This window comes from Nyctereutes procyonoides, unplaced genomic scaffold (genome assembly GCF_905146905.1).
Source record: "Nyctereutes procyonoides isolate TBG_1078 unplaced genomic scaffold, NYPRO_anot_genome, whole genome shotgun sequence".
Taxonomy (NCBI): Eukaryota; Metazoa; Chordata; class Mammalia; order Carnivora; family Canidae; genus Nyctereutes; species Nyctereutes procyonoides.
The window spans coordinates 15,513,106-15,531,018 of NW_026575140.1; the positions used below are offsets into that span (position 1 = coordinate 15,513,106).

Sequence of the window (17,913 nt, forward strand, 5' to 3'; positions counted from 1 at the left end):
TTGGATCTCTTGTCTTATACATTTATCTCTGCTCACCTTTCACACCTATTCTTTTATCTTCCAGAAGTAAATCTTTACTCTTCCTAAAGTACATCAGGACTTTGATCCTCTGTTTACCTCCTTCCTGCTCCACCAAAGTACACAACAAGGCTGAGATCATTCCCTTCAGCAAGAGGGAAAGAAAGAGGTCGAGTCATTCCTATGTTCCTACAGGCACCTTCAGTGGAGGAATGGTTTTTGCAAGACCAGACCATGCCCTCTGCTAAGCAGCGAACACTGAGAAAGGTGGATTTTAAGACAAACTCTGTCTTGGAGCTGCTCATTGTCTATGGGGAAGGCATCAGGGTAGTGATTCTGCTACTGCCTCCTTCTTAGGCTAATTACATTTAAATACTAATTAGCTTACATTAAAAGTTCAGTTCCTTAATCACTCTAGCCACATTTCAAGTGTTTGGTAACCACATATGGCCAGTGGCCTCTAAATTAGACAGGCCAGGTACAGAATATTTCCACTGCTGCAGCATGTTCGGTTGGACAGTTGGCTGCTCTTGTCTTCAGCTCATTTTTTCCCTACGAAACAATTGTTATACTAAACATTGTTTTTATCAGTAGCAATGACTTAGAGGATAACTGTAATGTTATAGCCAAGATGGACTTTTTCTTTGTGGGGCCCTTGTCCCTCTGGGTCTCCAGTGAGAAGTCAAGCAGGAACTACTTTGTACTGTCTGACATTGCTTTCTTCCTTCTGTTGAGAGGTGGGATGAAGCAGAAGAGGTCAGGAGAACAGGAGCAAAGGAGACACCCTTTTCCTAAGTGACACTTTCCTGGGGACACCTCTCTGATTCCTGCAAAGCGAGTTAGTAACTGCCCTCTCTAGCTATGACCCTTGTACCGTCTCTTGTTAGGGGGGAGTGTCACACAATGTAGTCACTTATTTGTTGATCTCTGAACTCCTGGGAAGCAGAGCTGCCATTGTCACCGTGGTAACATTAATGCTGAGCCAAGCCCCAAGCCATGGAGGGGCTGCTGAGTTTCAATCGAATTAGATTGAATGTTCTACATAACCAATCCCAGCCAGGCACTTGTTTGAAGTCAAAGACTTGGTCAACGTCTAACATGAGGCCCAGAGATTTTAACCTTTTTTTGGAACCTTCTCAGGAACAAATACCTGCTGTGTCCCCAGGAGAGGCTACAGGTAAATAAACAACTCTAGGTCCAAAAATCAAGGGATGAGTCTTGGCATCCAGCAGAGCTTGTTTTAAACCCATTGGTACCATGCTTGTCTGCTTCTGTTGAAAGCTGGCTCTTGATATTTAGATTCTCAATCATTGGCCATTTTGTTCCATGTTTGGAATACTACCGAAGTGTGTTTTGAATACTAATTGGGACATATGGCTTGAATATATTTCCTCTCTCAGAGGGAACAGAACAGACATGTACAACGATAGCCCAAACTGTGGCCCTCATCATCATCCAGATTTTGTGGCTATGGGGCTCTGGGTGTGCGGTGGGGCAACGATAGGATTTTTTATTCATTAGCAAAATGGTAGATAACTAAACATCAGATGTGTCAGAGAACCTCATATGTTTCAAATGGCCACAGTGGTCTGTTTATCCAAAAATAGTGGTTAGAGAGGGTGGGCAGGGTCATGTGGAGTGGGACACTGAGGGTGCCAGTGTGAGGAACCACAGGCCAGCTATGGGAAGAAGGGGGTCTGAACATCCCTTCCAACCACTGATGGAACACAGGTGGCTTTTCTATCCTGAGATCCATCCAGGACAGTTCTGGCTGTTTTCAAATGAGAGGTGCCATTTGAGATTTGCATAAAAGGTGTCCTTGTTTTAGACAATGAGTGGGTTTTTTTTTTTTTTTTTTTTTGCCCTCCCCCAGCAGATTGGTATCAGTCTTGAGATAACAAAACAGGTGCTTACACAAGCCCAAAAAAGAAAAAAAAAAGGGGTGGGGGTGGGGAATTTGGAAGCAAGATTTTCTGAGATCAAGGCCTATTGTCCTGGGCTTTCTCAAGTTATCAGCTGAGATGAAGAAATAAAAACAAAAATGTCAGCGCTGGAGAGATGAGGGAATGGCTCAGACATCTGCTTCTTTGCCCCCCTTGGATTCGGAGTTAAATGCTTTGATGAACATACGCAGCAGCAAGATGAGTGCAGAATAAAGAAGGCACACCTCCCCCTTTGCTCAGAGCAAAGCCTCACGTGTGGCCCTCTCGCTCTTCCTGGAGCTGGCAGAGGTGCCCACGGATGCTCCCCAAGCCGAGCAAATCCCACACTTCCCCCCTGGAGTGTGACAGCGTTCTCCTTCATGTCCACGTAGCTTCCAGTATCCTGTAACCTCTGACTTCATACAGACCCATAGAAAGCCCCAAACTCCTATTTTTCCTGGACCTTCCCAAGCGATTTACCTGCATGTATTTTTTTTAAAAGATTTTATTTATCTATTCATGAGAGACACAGAGAGGCAGAGACACAGGCAGAGGGAGAAGCAGGCTCCTTACGAGGAGCCCCATGTGGGACTCGATCCCAGGACCCCAGGATCACAACCTAAGCCAAAGGCAGATGCTCAACCACTGAGCCACCCAGGTGTCCCACCTGCATGTATTTTGAAAATCCATCTGCCTTTTACCTTTTTTCTTTTTCTCAGTCTCTGTCCCTTCCTTGGTGCTTTGATCTCTTCAATTCCTGCCTTTCCCTTTCCTCATTTTCTCAGGGTTGGGCTTAAAGATCTCATTCTCTTTTCCTCCCTCTCTGCATTAGTTAGTTATAAAACGCCCAGAACTTTCCTCCTCAGGGGCCACTATGCAAAGGAGCTCCATAAATATTCACCATCAGTGACAACTGCTTTGTGCCCACAGGGAATAAAACCTGGAAAAGGAAGAATGTGCCACCCCTCTCATAGTGGATACTGGGTACACCACCTGGAATCATCTTTTAGGACCCAGGACCCAGACTGAGGGTGGCTGAGTGCTCCCAGTTATATCCCTGCTGAGGCATTGGCCAAGGCTGCACTCCCTCCCATGACAAGCTGATGTGAGGGTATGAAGGCCTAGTCCCCTGGCCTTGATTCATGGTGACTCGAGGGGCCATCCTACCTCTGGAACTTTCCATGGACAGATGGAGTCTTTTTTACTACTACGTCAGTATTTAACTTCTTCCTCCGCCCAGCCCAACTCCCTCAGGAGAGCACCCCTTGTGTTGTTTCCTAGAGTTCCCCCCATCACACCTCCTGCATGCAAATCTCAGGCTCAGAGTCTGCTTCCCAAGGAACCTGACCTGTGACGCTTCTTTGTGTCCTGATGGTGGGGGTGGGGGATGGTGGTGACAATGACAGCAGCTCACATTTATTGAGTACTTACTCTGTGTGAGGCACTCTGTTTTACATGTAGTGTCGCATACGATCCACACCAATACCCCATAGGGTGAGCGTGTTGCTACCCCATTTGTGAGATGAATAAACTAAAGCTCAAGGATTTCAGCAACTCACTTGAGGGGGAGTCAGAAAGCTAATGCTAAGGACCTAAATTTAGCTTTAGTGCTTGCAGAGGAACACTAGAACAATTCCTTGGGAAAATTTTTCTAGGGGTCAGTGTTCTGACTTCATGGTTACCTTGTGGGATAGCAAATGTCCTGGTGGCTGTGTGAGTACTCTGTGTATACCTCTGTGAAGCCACCCGTCACACCGTACTGTAATCAGCTCTTATAATCTTGCAGCCCCCTGTTCCCTCTGTATATCCAGTCCTTAGAATATGCTCAGGATGTAGGAAGTGCTCATTGTGACAGATGAGTCGAGAAGCACTCTCTCTGTAACTGGGAAAACTGAGTGATGGTCTCTCGAAAGCAAAGCACAGTAGCAAAAAGTACAGCCTTTGGACTCACACTGTTTGCTTTTACACCTTGGCTTTGTGAACCTCAACATGCCTTGGTTTTATTCTCTGTAAAATGTGGTAATGGGATTTATCTCTTGACGTTGTTATGGTTGCTGTAAAAATTATGCTTATGAAATCTTCAACCCCATGCCTGCTACATAGCAAGTATCCCATAAATGTTATCTAGCCACAATTAGTAGCCACAGATCATCCCTTTTGTCCCCATGCCCCATCATCAGAGAAATTAGAATAGGGGTTTCTACATATCTGCCAGCTTATGGAGGGGGGACCCTCCAATTGTCACAAATCCCTATGAGAAAACCGTTTTCAGAAAAAGTACATCTGTTCTTTGGGGGAACAGCTGGCTTTGGGCTACTAGAGCGATTTTTCTCAACCCTAACAGCACATTAGAATATGTGTGTGGGCTAAAGCGGCTCATTGATGGGTCAGGATGTACACCTTTAGAAAAAGAAAAGGAAATCATATATATATAAGTGAACACCATAATAATCTAACATGTGACCCAGAAAATGACTGTACTAGGCTCTGTCAGGCTGCACCCTCTGTGGTCAGCAGTTACTACTACAGAGGAAGGGGACTGACTGCCATCACCCACAAAGACCAAGGTCTCATGGTCTTACTGGGTGAGTACTTGTTACACACAAATTCAAAGGTCTTGGAGAGGTTCGTAGGAGCTCATGATTTCAAGAAACTTAAGACATGTCAGCTATTCCTGTGTTTTAGATCCCCTCCCATGACATCTTCCATGATCTTCACAAATAGCCCAAGTCACCAAGAACGTGACGACCTATATTTTTATCAGCGGTTAGGGCATAGATGTAAGTGGCATGATAATCATGTTTTCAGAGGATACAAATTCAGAAGGAAGAGCCAATATTTTGGATGAAAGAATTAGGATCCAAAAAAGAGCCAGACAAATTGGCATGATGAAGCTAATCTAATAAGACCACATTTCACAAGGATACATATAATCCTTTGGACTGGGATCAAAAAATTCAAGTGCCCTTAGAGAACAATTGAGAGAGCTTTCCATTTTCTTATCTATTTAATCATCGTCTATTAATTTTTACCTTGCCTCATTCCAAAAAGGACTTGAAGTAGCTTAAAAAGAAAGGATACGGCAGTCGTTCACTAAGTGGCATCCCCGGACCAGCAGCAGTGGCATCACCTGGAAACTCGCTAGAAATGCAAAGTCTTGGACCTCACCCCAGACCTGCTGAGTCAGAAACTCAGCAGTGGGGCCCTACAATCTGCATTTTAACAAGCCCTCTGGGGAATTCTGATAGATAATAAGTTTTGAGATGTGTTATCATAGAGTTTAAGGTTTTTTGTTTTTTGTTTTTTTTAAAGAAACTCCAAAGCATTCAGAAAGTTAAGATGAAGTTGAGTGTTAGGATGACAGAATGAATACCATAAAGCTCTGCAGTTGGGTGGCGGCAGGGGGAGGGCTGCAAATTTGGCTCAGAGCTTCCTATTAGCCAATGCAAAGAAAGGAATACCATTAGTTTATAAACTTCTGGGACCTTAAGATCCATACAAATCAGTCCTTGTGCTTATGTATGAGGAACAATTCCTCTGTCTTCATAAAGAAGCAAATATATATTGTAACACATGATATACTCAACAATATTCCCTAGTAGGTAAAATAATAGACTTCTGAAGGGGATTGGCCATCTATCTCTTAATTGAACCAATGACGAGGCAATACTTGGAATTTCTATTGAATGTGAGATCAGAATATATGATGGGGTTCTTTCTACTGACCTATGTCAACAGGAGTAAGCTGCTGGAAGAGGGAGGTTTTCATGGTACTGTTCTCTGTGTGGTGGTCGGACGATGTTTGGATTCTCATGGCCAATGCTGACAACAGGGGGAAGGAACTAAAAGACAAGAGATCTATAATCCTTTCATATGAGCAACCCCTCCCCACTTCCTTTCACCTAGGGAATAAAAGACAGTGGAACTTCTCCATATCTACTTGCCTCTTCTTTGCTAAACATCTTTGGGCCAATTTTATCTCAAATTGGAAACTTCATAAACCATAGCCGATTCTTCCATCATCCACTTAGTGGTGTCCAGTAATAAATCATTTGTGTCTTCTTCATGATATTAGCATATCTAAAAGAAATGGACAGCTCCCAGACATGAGCTTTGAGGACAGGAATACATAGTAGTCCACCATGGTGTACAGTTAACAGAATGACTATCCTAGTGGTCAACAACGCAAGCCTGGAAGTCATATGCAAAGGGCTCGTACCCCAGTTGTCACCTACTGTATGATGTTGGACAAGGTATTTATCTTCTCCAGGCCTGACCTTCCTCTTGCACAAAATGGAGAATGAAATGGTCCACGCTTTAATGGATGTAGCATCATCAGGGGAGCAATATTTGTTGACTCTAGCAGAACATAAAAAGAAGACAGCTAAACTTCTCTCATGAGACGTTACAAGGTTAGCATCCATCACTTAATAGATAACAGAAAATAAAGGATAGGGGTCATGGTATTTTGCCTCCCTTCTAAATAGGATCTAAGCATCCCCAATCAGTGTCTTTTCCCAAAACCACCGAGCATTCCTTCCTATTTACCTAAGCTTTTTTTTTTTTTTTAAGATTTTTAAATTTATTTATGAGAGAGAGTGAGAGAGCACGAAGAGGGTAAAGGGGGAGAAATAGGCTCCTTACTGAGCAGGGAGCCTGATGCGAGCTCAATTCCAGGACCCTAGGATCATGACCTGAGCTGAAGGCAAACACTTAACTGAGCCACTCAGGTAACCCCCCTATTTACTTACCTAAGTTTTGATGTGATAATATCTTAAGGGGAGTGCACAGGACAAAGGAGCGCTGAGTGAACAGCGTGGGAGAGCTGGGGAGGGCTTCGGAGACTCGGCCAAAGCCCTAGCATGCATGGATGGCCGCATCTACTTGTATCTAAGAGTTCGTGGTGTCACAGGATACACAACAAGCAAGGAGTTTGAAGACCTTAGTTCAAGTCTCAGCTCTGCCATGTGCTAATTGTGTTGTCTTTGACAAGTCAGGTTTCTTACTAAGGAATCTTGTTATTCACATCTATTTAATGGGAATAATAACATCTGCGCTTGTGCCTTTCTGGGGTTGTTACAAGGTCTAATTCGATGTGTATGAAAACACACTGCAAACTGCGCCATGCGGTTCAGATGTAACAGAGGATTATTTTTTAAAAGGACTATCCCCACATTTCCCTGTGTCTCCTATCACATCTCTCGTCCTTTGCTTTGAGGTTTGGGGGGTCCCTTTGTCAAACCTGTCTTCATTCCTTCACAATCCAATGTCTTGTTAATAACCCTTTAAATGTGGGCTTTGAATAAGAATATGGGAGGAAACACTTAGGGCCTGTTTTGTTAAAATTATACTAATCTTTGAGAAAGCTAAGATTATCCAGCAGACTACTATGTCAAGCACTTTCCAGCACTATTTTATTTCTTGCAACAATCTTAAATGTTTAAGAGCCATATAAATATTAGATAAGAGAGACATCTGAAGATTAGCCCCTGTGTGAGCCTGGGTCATGAAAATAGTCACTGCCATCCCAAAACAATCTCTAAGTGAAGATCAAATTATCTTAGAGAATACTGGAAACTATAATTAAGAAGGTGTATAGGTTGGCAAAAGAAAAGTGTTAGACCCCAGTTTAAGTCCATGGCTTCACTCTTCACTGTCTGTGTGGCCTTGGGCAAATAACTTATCATCTGGTTGCTGGTTTTGTTTTTTAAAAAACGAAGTCAATAATGTCTGTCTGCTGGATGATTTAGGGTTATTGATTACGGTATTTGTTTTAGTTTGTCTTTTGGTTTCATGAGACAGTGACCGCACACGTAACCCAAACAAAGAGGTTCTCTGTTCTAAAGACAGGTGTGGAGTAGCAAAAGAATTCTGGGAAATCGGAGGGTAGGAGGCTCGCTGGGCCTGGGCCTCACTGGAGACTGGACCTTCACATTCTTAGCAACTTGGCAAAGAAGTTTGTAGAGTCCATCCGGGGGCAAGCTGTTGGGTTGCTTCTGAGGCTCTTTGTCTTTTTCTTTTAATTTCCCTACCTACTGGCTTTTTCACTTATGCTTCCCCAGAGTGTAGGTCAGTAGGTCCCTCTAGCTCAGTTTTATCTTTTGACGTCCTCTCTGATAAGTTGTTTTCTTGCTACAGGATTCCTAATTCAGAGTTTTTGAGAGAACATTCAGTTCTTAGATCAGCTCGTTTATTTCATACAATGCAATGGATTCCTGCTTTAGAGTAGGAATGGCCACTCCTCCAACACTGGGCCCACCACTGGTGCAATCAGCTGTCAGAGAGATAAGTTATAAACGTGGCCCCTTGGACATGTCACTTCAGCAAGGGCAGTGGGCGAAGTTCCCATAAAGAGGTGTGGTTTGGGGATGTCTGGGTGGCTAAGTGGTTGAGCCTGGTATCAGGTCCTGCATCAAGTTCTTGCAGGGAGCCTACTTCTTCCTCTGCCTACATCTCTGCCTCTCTCTGTGTGTCTCTTATGAATAAATAAATAAAATCTTGGGATGCCTGGGTGGCTCAGCAGTTGAGCATCTACCTTTGACCTAGAGTGTGATCCTGGAGTCCCAGGATCGAGTCCCGCATCAGGCTCCCTGCGAGGAGCCTGCTTCTCCCTCTGCGTACGTCTCTGCCTCTCTCTCTGTGTCTCTCATGAATAAATAAATAAAATCTTCTAAAAACAAGAGGTGTTGCATGTAAGGGCTCAAGTTCTAGACTCTGCTTGCATTCAGATCCTGATTTTGACAGTTTTTAGAGATGTGACCTTAAGCAAATTACTTCAACTTGCTCATCTCAGTTTTCTCATCTGAAAAATGGGTGATAGTTCATACCTCGTAGTATTATGATTGAGTCTTAAATAACGAAAGTAAAGCACTTAGCACAATTCTTGCTACAAAGGGAACTCTCAGTAAATGCTAGTTATGTCCTTATCAGGAGCAGGTGTGTGGGCAGGCAATTGGAAATAGGTCTGGTACAACATGTAGAGGTACTCCGCTAACCATTGTTCATCACCGTCCCCTGGGATATGCCTACTTCACGTTGCTTTCCTGAAGATGGGCAGCGTTCTCCATGCCCTTGACAGAATTGCTGCTTGCCTCACTGCGGAGGTGGGGTGCTACGGGCTCTTATAAAGTCAGTCTTGGGACGCCTGGGTGGCTCAGTGGTTAAGCGTCTGCCTTTGGCTCAGGTCATGATCCCGAGGTCCTGGGATCGAGTCCCGCATTGGGCTCCCCTCAGGGAGCCTGCTTCTCCCCCTGCCTGTGTCTGCCTCTCTCTATTTCTCACAAATAAATAAAATAAAAATAAAAAAAATAATAAAGTCGGTCTTACTTTGCCCTTCTCACTGGATTTGAGTAGCTGGGCTCTCAATTTACAATCAGTGTGCCCACTTCATGCTGGATGGGGTAGAAGGCAGCCCGATTGAATAGCATTACAAGCATCTAGGATGAAACCTTCTCCAGGGGGCTAGTATGTTTACAGAACTGTCAAGTAATTTCTTCTGGCATTTCTCCATCAGGGTCTTGGGAAATCATAGGGTTTCACTCAAAGGAGAACACAGTGAGCTAATATATGCATGAAACGAGATGGAGTGCTTCATTTGGGAGGTAGGAATTCCTTTTATTGTTACGTGGTGATGCTTTATTTATTTGGTTATGTTGGAAAAAGGGCTGTTTCACAGAAGTGGAGCTTATGGGTAGCTCAGTTTTCCCATCACAGCTCTGAAACTATTTTTAACTCCCGTTTAATGGCAGTCTTCCTAAAATGTATCACATACTTCTGCATTCTTAAGAGAAGGCGCAAATTTAAATGCAAGCATTTACTGGATACTTGCTATGTACCTGGCATCATGTGTAGGTGTTTACCTGCCATGAATTTTCCCAACATCCCTGTGAGACAGGTACTACCGGAGCCTCCGTTTTAGCGACAAGGAAATGGAGGTTTACAGAGGCTAAGGAGCTGGTCCAAAGACACAGGTGGAAGTGGTGAAATTGAGATTGGTGCTCAGGCCTCTCCAAGCTCTTAAGAAACTGGTCATGCTCCTGGAGGACAGTTTGGTTAGACAATGACCCTAAGAACTATTAGCAATCAAAGTGTAGCATCTTTGGAGGTCTACATACACATTCCAGCAACATGTCCCTTACTCCGAGCACCCCTTGGCCACTTGTTGAAAGGAGTTAGGACTCAAACTGGCAGCACCTCTGTTTGAATACTCATGAATATTCCTTCATTTGGCAGATGTTAACTTGAGTACTTAGTATGTTGTTGTGGGCCTGATGCATGCCGGGGACTCTGGAAACAAAGAAATATGAGGCATTCATCTGCCTTTGAGGAGGACACACATTAGAGATACTTCAGCTAGGGCCACTGTGAAACTTGCTTGATGTGTGGCCAGGAAAACCTTGAGAAGGTGGCCACTCTTGAACCCACCTTTCAAGGAAGTCATCTCCTCATCATTACCCATTTTCAATGGGTGAGACTAATGACCAGGAGATTTAGGTAGAATTTGATGTTTCCTTTTCTCCAAAGAGGCCGAGGAAGGAATGAGCAAGCTTTGAATCATCTTGCTTGGAAAAGAAGCTGTGGCCAGATGCTAATGGACCTTGGGCCAGACTAAGCAGTTTGTTTTCTATAACCCAAGTCTTTCTTAGAATGGCGGCTTATACACTCTACCTACTTTGTGCATGCTCTCTAATAAATAAATAAAATCCTTAAAAAATGGTGGATTATGAAAACAGGAAGTACATCAGAACATCTGGCAAAAAAAATATACGTTCAGTGGGATGTGTTTTCTCATTTGATTAGTAAATGAGTGTTCAGCGCAGTTTCCAAGACTAGCTCTTAAAAAGTTAACAACAGTTTGGAGCACTGATGTTACATTAAAATCACGTATATGGCTTTCCAAGGTGATGGCTTAATATATCTTAATGGTAACTTTCCTGTTTCAAAAGTAGTATGTTAATCGAAGAGACCTAGTCACTTTTTTCAGCCAGAGAGAACTAAGATCTTTGAAGCAAACGTTCCAGTATTACCATATCCATTGGTCCATCCATTTGATCTCACTTACACTCCCCCAGTTGGATGTAACATAGTCCCTCGATGGCTCGTATTTGCCATTATGGGTGCTGTGTATGGCACAATGCTGGGATGAGTTTGTGTAATGACTAATTGTGTATCAATTATTTCGAGACCTTTTAAATTTGTCTTCTCTCTCTTTCTCTTTCTCATAGATTGGCTGATGGCCATTGTGTCTGGCTGCTTTCCATGTGTCTTCTTATAACTTCTTCCTAGTATGTTCTTTACCCTTGAGGAAGTGCTAGCATGGCTAATGACCAGGCTAGCCGACTCGTGTTATTAGAGGAAGAGTTAGCAGGCTCTGAATGGGGCCAAGGGGGCTGTCGTTTAAATCAGAGGGTAACATCTGCAACGGTCATTCTAACTGCCAGGAAAGCATTCCCTGTTTGTAGAGATCATTGTTTTTGCTTTCTTAGTGACATCTAGCCAAATGACTTACTGTTAGACATATTTTACCAGAAAGAAACAAAAGAAAGGAGAGAGGAACGGCGGGGGGAAGGGGAGAGAGGGTCAAAAAGGGAATGTAAAAAAAGTCAAGCCCATGCGTTCCGTTGGATTCATTTGGAATGTCTCTCTTTTCACATCTGCTGTTCACAGTGGTTTGAACTTCATTGACTTGATGGTGCGACAGGGGAACATCGACAACCCTCCCAAGACTCCCCTAGTGCCGGGATTTGAATGTTCTGGGATTGTCGAAGCTCTGGGGGACAGCGTGAAAGGATACGAGGTAATATTTCAACTCATGATGGAAAAAAGTAATACCTATTTGGAATCTGTTGAGATAATAAAAGATGATGAAAAAAATGTTCGAGAGAATCTATGGTGTGTGTCATTGTTGTTGTCTTATTGGTCGGTCTTATTAACATGTTTATAAATGATAGGATTTTCCACATGCTTCATGCCTTTATCGTGTACCATCTTGGTTGCTCCTGGGAACAGCCTGGTGAAGTGGCCAGGGCAAAATCTGTCTTCCCTAAAAAAAAAAAAAAAAAAATCTGTCTTCCCTTTGCTCATGTAAGGCAGCTGTTAATAAGAATACCTGGCCTTGGATTAACTAGGTGTGCATACCCCCTCACCCTACCCATGGCTCCCATTTTCCCACCACCTCAGGCTCAGAAACCAGCTACAAAACATGTAAGAGAAATGGGGAGAAATATCCCTGTATTTCATAATCTGGTTCCTTTAAATATCTGCTTAACTGATGCATTTAAGAAATCATTTATAAATGATTATTTCAGACACTGGGGAAGTGACATTTTTGAAAGATGATTTTAAAGGCATAGGGTAGAGGCACCTTCCAGTGAAACAGAATTGGCCATGGGTTGATGGCTTTGGGAATAGGGCAATGAATAAAAAGGGTTATTTTATTTTCCTGGCTCTTTTGTATGTGTTAAAAATTCTCCATAATAAAAAATTTTTAATCGATGAAAAGATATATGACCCTTCCTACCACTGTAATGCAAATCAAATAGAATCCAGTCTCTTAAAAACTGAAAAACTGTGGGCAAATCAATTGCACAAAATTGCAGCAGTTTGGAGTGAGAAAAACCAATGCCCATCAGGTACGAGAGCTCTTGCGCATAACTTAAGTGCTTCCCCAGGGAGAGATGAATAGAGCTAACATTTGAGGATCCACCAGAACCAGAAACATGGACACGTCATCCTTCTTCCGCCTTACCACAATGATGCAAGGTAAAGATTGTTATTATCCCTTTGGAGGTGAGGTTCAGAAGGGTACAGTTGTTTCCGGTGAAGTCAGAAATATAGCCAAACATGGATTCAAGTCACCAGATCTTCACCCCTTTCCAACTTGCAAAAGCTGCAGGGCTAAATGCAGAGACGAAAATCCTATAAATGCAATGCCAAAATGCCCTTGGCATCAAATTGGAGCCCGCCACTCAGGCTCAGTGCGTCTGAGCCTCAACATACTCTGAAAATATCCGTATGTTCCAAATTCACTGTGATGAATGTCTGAAAGTCTCATCCCACACATCAGTCTTTATGTCACTGGTTTCCAGATATTACAGCAGAGAAGTGTTAAGAAGTAAATGTACTTTCCTTTTCTTTCATATGACTTTGCATTTTTCTGTCCCCAGGTAAGCAATATTACCAGAGGCAGCGCCAATGCTCCCTGAAAGTGCTGCATATGAGAAATATTATCTGTTCTTCGCTCCTCTACCTGGTCCCAAAGGAAAAGATCATGCTACTAATGCTATTAATCCTGAGCATTGCATAAATAATCCATTGTTTTAGAATATAACAGTAGATGGGGATGTTGTTGGCCTCGGTTTAGAAGGAGGACATACTATGCTTGATTATGTGTTTTTCCCTTATATATGATCTTTTTTCTGATGCTTAGGCTTTGCTTACTTATTGTCAATCCTACCTTCACTCCCACTCCCCTCCAGTGACTTTTAGCTGCACAAACAAATGAAGGAAGCCACCTCCAGGTTTCCTTTCAGGGTGTGACTTGGGGGAAAACCAATACTAATATTCCCTCTATAATTTTTTAAAGATTTTATTTATTTATTTGTTATTAAGAAAGAGAGAGAGAGAGAGAGAGGCAGAGACACAGGCAGAGGGAGGAGCAGGCTCCCTGCATGGAGCCTGACATGGGACTTGATCTCAGGTTTCCAGGATCATACCCTGGGCTGAAGGCAGCGCTAAACCGCTGAGCCACCTGGTCTGCCCTCCCTCTATAATTTTGACTTAAGATTTTTAGTCATGTCAGAGATGGAATTTCACGGGGCGGTACACTGAATAGCTCTCTTGATTTGATCTACTGCAAAGGCTTGCAAAGTTGTCTCCAGAGGCACAGCAGTAAAGGAGTAATTGGGGCTCAGTCACCCAGGACTAATATCTTTTTATTAACAAAATCAAATAATGAGATGAATTGGATATTAAAAAAAAAGCTGCCTACCTCTGGACTCAGGTTAGGGCTGATGTGATGGCTAAGCCACTCTTGCCATTTTTATAATGAAATGATGGAACAAAGTTGAATGAGAGACCTGGAGTGGTCAACCCTGGTGTGCTGGCTGTGACCATCATTGTCAAGGTGATTGAGCTACTTTTCACTGCCCTCTGTGTTGGCACAGGGCCATGATACTCCATGATGTTATGTACCTTTGGATGCATGATTCTATGAAAAAAAAAAAAAAAAAAGGATGCCAGTGTTGCCTTGATTATCCTCTGGTCTAAGTGGTTGCATTTAAAATGGTAACTCCCAACATTCATCATTTGGTCTTCAACCCTTCCAGGGATTGAGAGACTCCCTGCCAGGGGGGCAGCCTCTCCTTTCCATCAGTTCTATGGGATGAGAAACCAGTCTGTTCTTTTTAAGAGTTAACACTGAGTGTTCTTTCCTCACTTTCTATGCACCATGCCAAATACACTGCATGCATATTATGTTACTTAATCTCCCCATAAGGACCCTTTCCTAATATACTTATTTTACAGTTGAGGAAACGTAAAGAGTTACACTAATATTCCCAGAGGTGGTAGGTCCCCCTGGTGTACACCCTTAGAGAACCATGTCTTCTTTGTAGCGCCTACCTCAGGTGTGATGAATTAATCACTTGTATTTGGAGTCAGCCTTGCCAGACTTAAATCCTTGCTCAGCTACTCCCTAGCTGCATGACCTTGGGCATGTGCTTTCATCTCTCTCAGCCTCAATTTCAATGTCTGGAAAATCTATAATCATTCATCTGTAATGTGAGCTCTTATAGACCCATCTCATAGGAGGCTTTTGTTGTTGTTTGTTGAGTAGGGAAGAAGAGAAGTGCTAAGCTTCAGAGAAAATAAAACAGGAGACTCAGTTATAAATATATAAAAACTAAAGCACACCAGTATGAAAGCCATTCATTTATTGAAAATTCACTCTGACCACAGCAGTTTGAAGATTATGTTTGAAAGTCGCAGTCCAAGCAACTAATGTCAAAGAGCAGAGTGGTTTGACTTCACCAGCACTTGGCAGTTCACACAAGCTCCTAGGATCAGTTCACTCATTTGTATTTCCCTTTAATAATGATATGGAAAAGCTTAGCATGCCATGGTAACCACTCTATAGGGAAGAATGCTTTATTTTTTATTTTTTTGCATGATGTCTGGCTATGTAAACAACTGATAAAAAAGAACACAGTATTTGTTCATGCCTTCCTAGGGGTTTTGTAAAGATCAGATGAGTTAAAGCATGTGATGCCCTTAGGACAATGCCTATTGTATGGTATGTGTTCCAAAAAAGGGTTAGTTGTTATTCACACCTCACGGTATCCTCCTATTTTGCTCTAAGTCTAGTTGTTCTTGTTTAGTCTTCTGCACTTAGATTTACATGGCTCTTCTGATCACATCTACTGTGATCCGTAATTCAGAGCTAACCTGTGATGCAAATACCCTAATAAACTAGCCTGGCAGGGAATCCCTAAGGAGCAGCAGAAAACGAATGAGAGTGATTTTTATTCCCAGCTCTGCCCATTTAAACTTCCTTATGGCTTAATTTTCCTCAACTCCCAAACAGAGATGGGAAGAGAGGTTGACTGGGTAAAATGAGCTTCTGACACGAACATGGCCTGGTGTGTGATGTGACAGCATTGTATAGTTATGCTTGAGAAGAAGGGTAGAGAACCTGGCTTCTGTAGTCCCTGGCAAGTTTTCATAGATGGGCTTCAGAGCATCCACAAATGCTTTGGAATTGGGAGGCAGGTGAGGGGGTGCATATTTGAGGGTTTGGTTGTTTTGTTGTGTTTTCAGGAAAGGAATCTATTAGGAACCTCTTAAGTTGAGAGGATTTGAGAAATCTTTCAGAAAAAGAGTAATAAGTTTCCATTAACCCTGTACCTCCCCATTTCCAGATCGGGGACCGTGTCATGGCATTTGTCAATTACAATGCCTGGGCAGAGGTGGTCTGCACGCCAGTGGAGTTTGTCTACAAGATCCCAGATGACATGAGCTTCTCGGAGGCCGCTGCATTCCCCATGAACTTCGTCACAGCCTATATGATGCTCTTTGAAGTTGCCAATCTCCGAGAAGGGATGTCTGTGCTCGTGCACTCAGCTGGTGGCGGCGTGGTAAGTTGGTTGGTTGTGCATCCTTTTCCTCAAAATCATAAGGGTGAAAGTGGACTCATATCCAGTTGATAGTGGCATTCCTGTGTGAGCTATGTCCATTAGTAGTGATGATCTCTGTGGTTCTGGATGAAGCTCACATGCCTGGCAGAGCTCCCCATCCATTGGGAGTAGGATGAACCTCTGGAGTTTGAAAGGTCTCCAAGATGGCATATGAGGACTCAATGGGTCTCAGAGATGGTTTCAGTCTTGGTAGCACAATAAGCTGTGATGTCAGTCATCGTGTGATGCCTCATAAGTCACATACGACTAATATTATCTGAAACGCCAAAATGGTAGATGACTTACTTCTTCAATAAGTTGCCATGGATCCTAGGTTGTTCCCATATTAATGACATCTTTATTCATTCGTGTTCTGATATATTTTCTTGAGTGGGAGAGGTGAATGGAGATTGTATTCGCACACTGGGAATTACACATGAACCTAAGAATAGCTGTGAGAGTGGTTGAATACGCAAATATCACCTATCAGGTGTGTCTTTGATAAGGGGAGAAATAATGGAAATACAAAATTCCTGCCCTGCAGTTTAGAGATGGCAGAAATTTCTTCTATGGTTTGGCTATATCTCAGTGCCAGTCTGACAGTACATATTGCATGGCTGCCACACTGAAAGCACTGTGTTCCCATCGCAATCTACTGGGACTGGAGTAGAACTTCAGTCTTTCTGAGCATGAGAGGTCTAACTCATTAATTCAGCAAGTATTTATTGAATATATACCATATTCTGGATTCTTATAGGTTAGAGATTAAAAAGAGACATTCCTAATACACCCTTTAATAGGGTTTGTTCTCAGTACTGGTGATTCTGTGGTTTGATGAGCTCAGAAATGAGCTTGTATGTTGGGGTCTATCTTGAAGATGTTTTCACTGTTCTCCCAACATCAATTTTTTTCTTATCTTGGGTTTCTACAACTATCAAAACCCTACATGGTGTAAAGCACATTTCTGTTTTCCTTTCCAAAAGGACAGACTCTCTTACGAAAACATGAAGGCAAAGATGTGAAACTTTAGGAATGCCTTATGAGGAATATCTTCCATCGCTTTAGCAAATGTGCTGATGTCTCCTGACCATGAGTAAAGATATAATAAAAGCTAAACATCCTTAGAAAAGAAATGGATTTCATTGCCAGCGAATCTACTAACAGCAAGCAAGCCATTTAGAATGCTGGCATTTATGGTCTCAGCGTGCTCAGCATACCGGAGACAGAGACTTGGGAGACTTGTTTTCATATCGTCAACATAAACTCCAGTCTCTATAGTGGTGCTGGACCCAGTTTGGCTGGGGCCCAGTGTTTAAACATGTTTCCTTTCGTGTGTGTATGTGTGTGTGTGTGTTTCATTTTGAGTTTGTTCCTGGAACAAAGAGGAATGTATCAGGGGCATGTGTCTCACAAAAGGGAAGAAAATCTTGGAAAATAACAAAAGTTTTTATCATGCCTTATTCTGGGCTTCTAGACATTAAAAGAATAAGACCCAAAATGCAAAATAGATAAAGGCAAACAGGGGGAAGAGACAATGAGGTTGCAAGATAAGTGGGTGCCCATAATGTGGACTCTGATGTCCTAAAGTTCTTCCTTCCTAATAGTGAGTGCAAAGAGGGAAAAACAATCAGCCATTTGAGCTGGTGTTCATTTAAGAGGAAACAAACCAATTAGCAGGGGAACCGCAGCTAGTACTGGGTCTGAGACTGGAAGTATTTCTCTGTGGTTTCTCATAAGAAACGTATGCTGACATGCGATAAACCATCTTCCGCAAAACTGTTATAGTAAATGCAACTATTTCC

At 42.8% G+C, this 17,913-nt stretch overlaps 1 protein-coding gene and 1 non-coding gene across 3 annotated transcripts in view; one reads left to right on the forward strand and one right to left on the reverse strand.

Moving 5' to 3' along the window:
• VAT1L (vesicle amine transport 1 like) overlaps positions 1 to 17,913 on the forward strand; it is a 146,159-nt gene that overhangs the window by 13,700 nt on the left and 114,546 nt on the right. Inside the window, exons 1-3 of one of the 2 annotated variants that reach the window (XM_055306746.1) lie at positions 9,277 to 9,541; positions 11,607 to 11,736; positions 15,857 to 16,072. In XM_055306746.1, the coding sequence (XP_055162721.1) occupies positions 9,507 to 9,541; positions 11,607 to 11,736; positions 15,857 to 16,072 (381 nt within the window). In that variant the 5' untranslated portion in view covers positions 9,277 to 9,506. Of the gene's footprint in view, positions 1 to 9,276; positions 9,542 to 11,606; positions 11,737 to 15,856; positions 16,073 to 17,913 lie in introns of those variants that run through there. The other variant, XM_055306745.1, reaches the window with a different exon arrangement.
• Positions 15,013 to 15,160, reverse strand: LOC129497979 (small nucleolar RNA SNORA15). Its single transcript, XR_008662025.1, has one exon. It is a non-coding gene; the product is annotated as a small nucleolar RNA SNORA15 (small nucleolar RNA).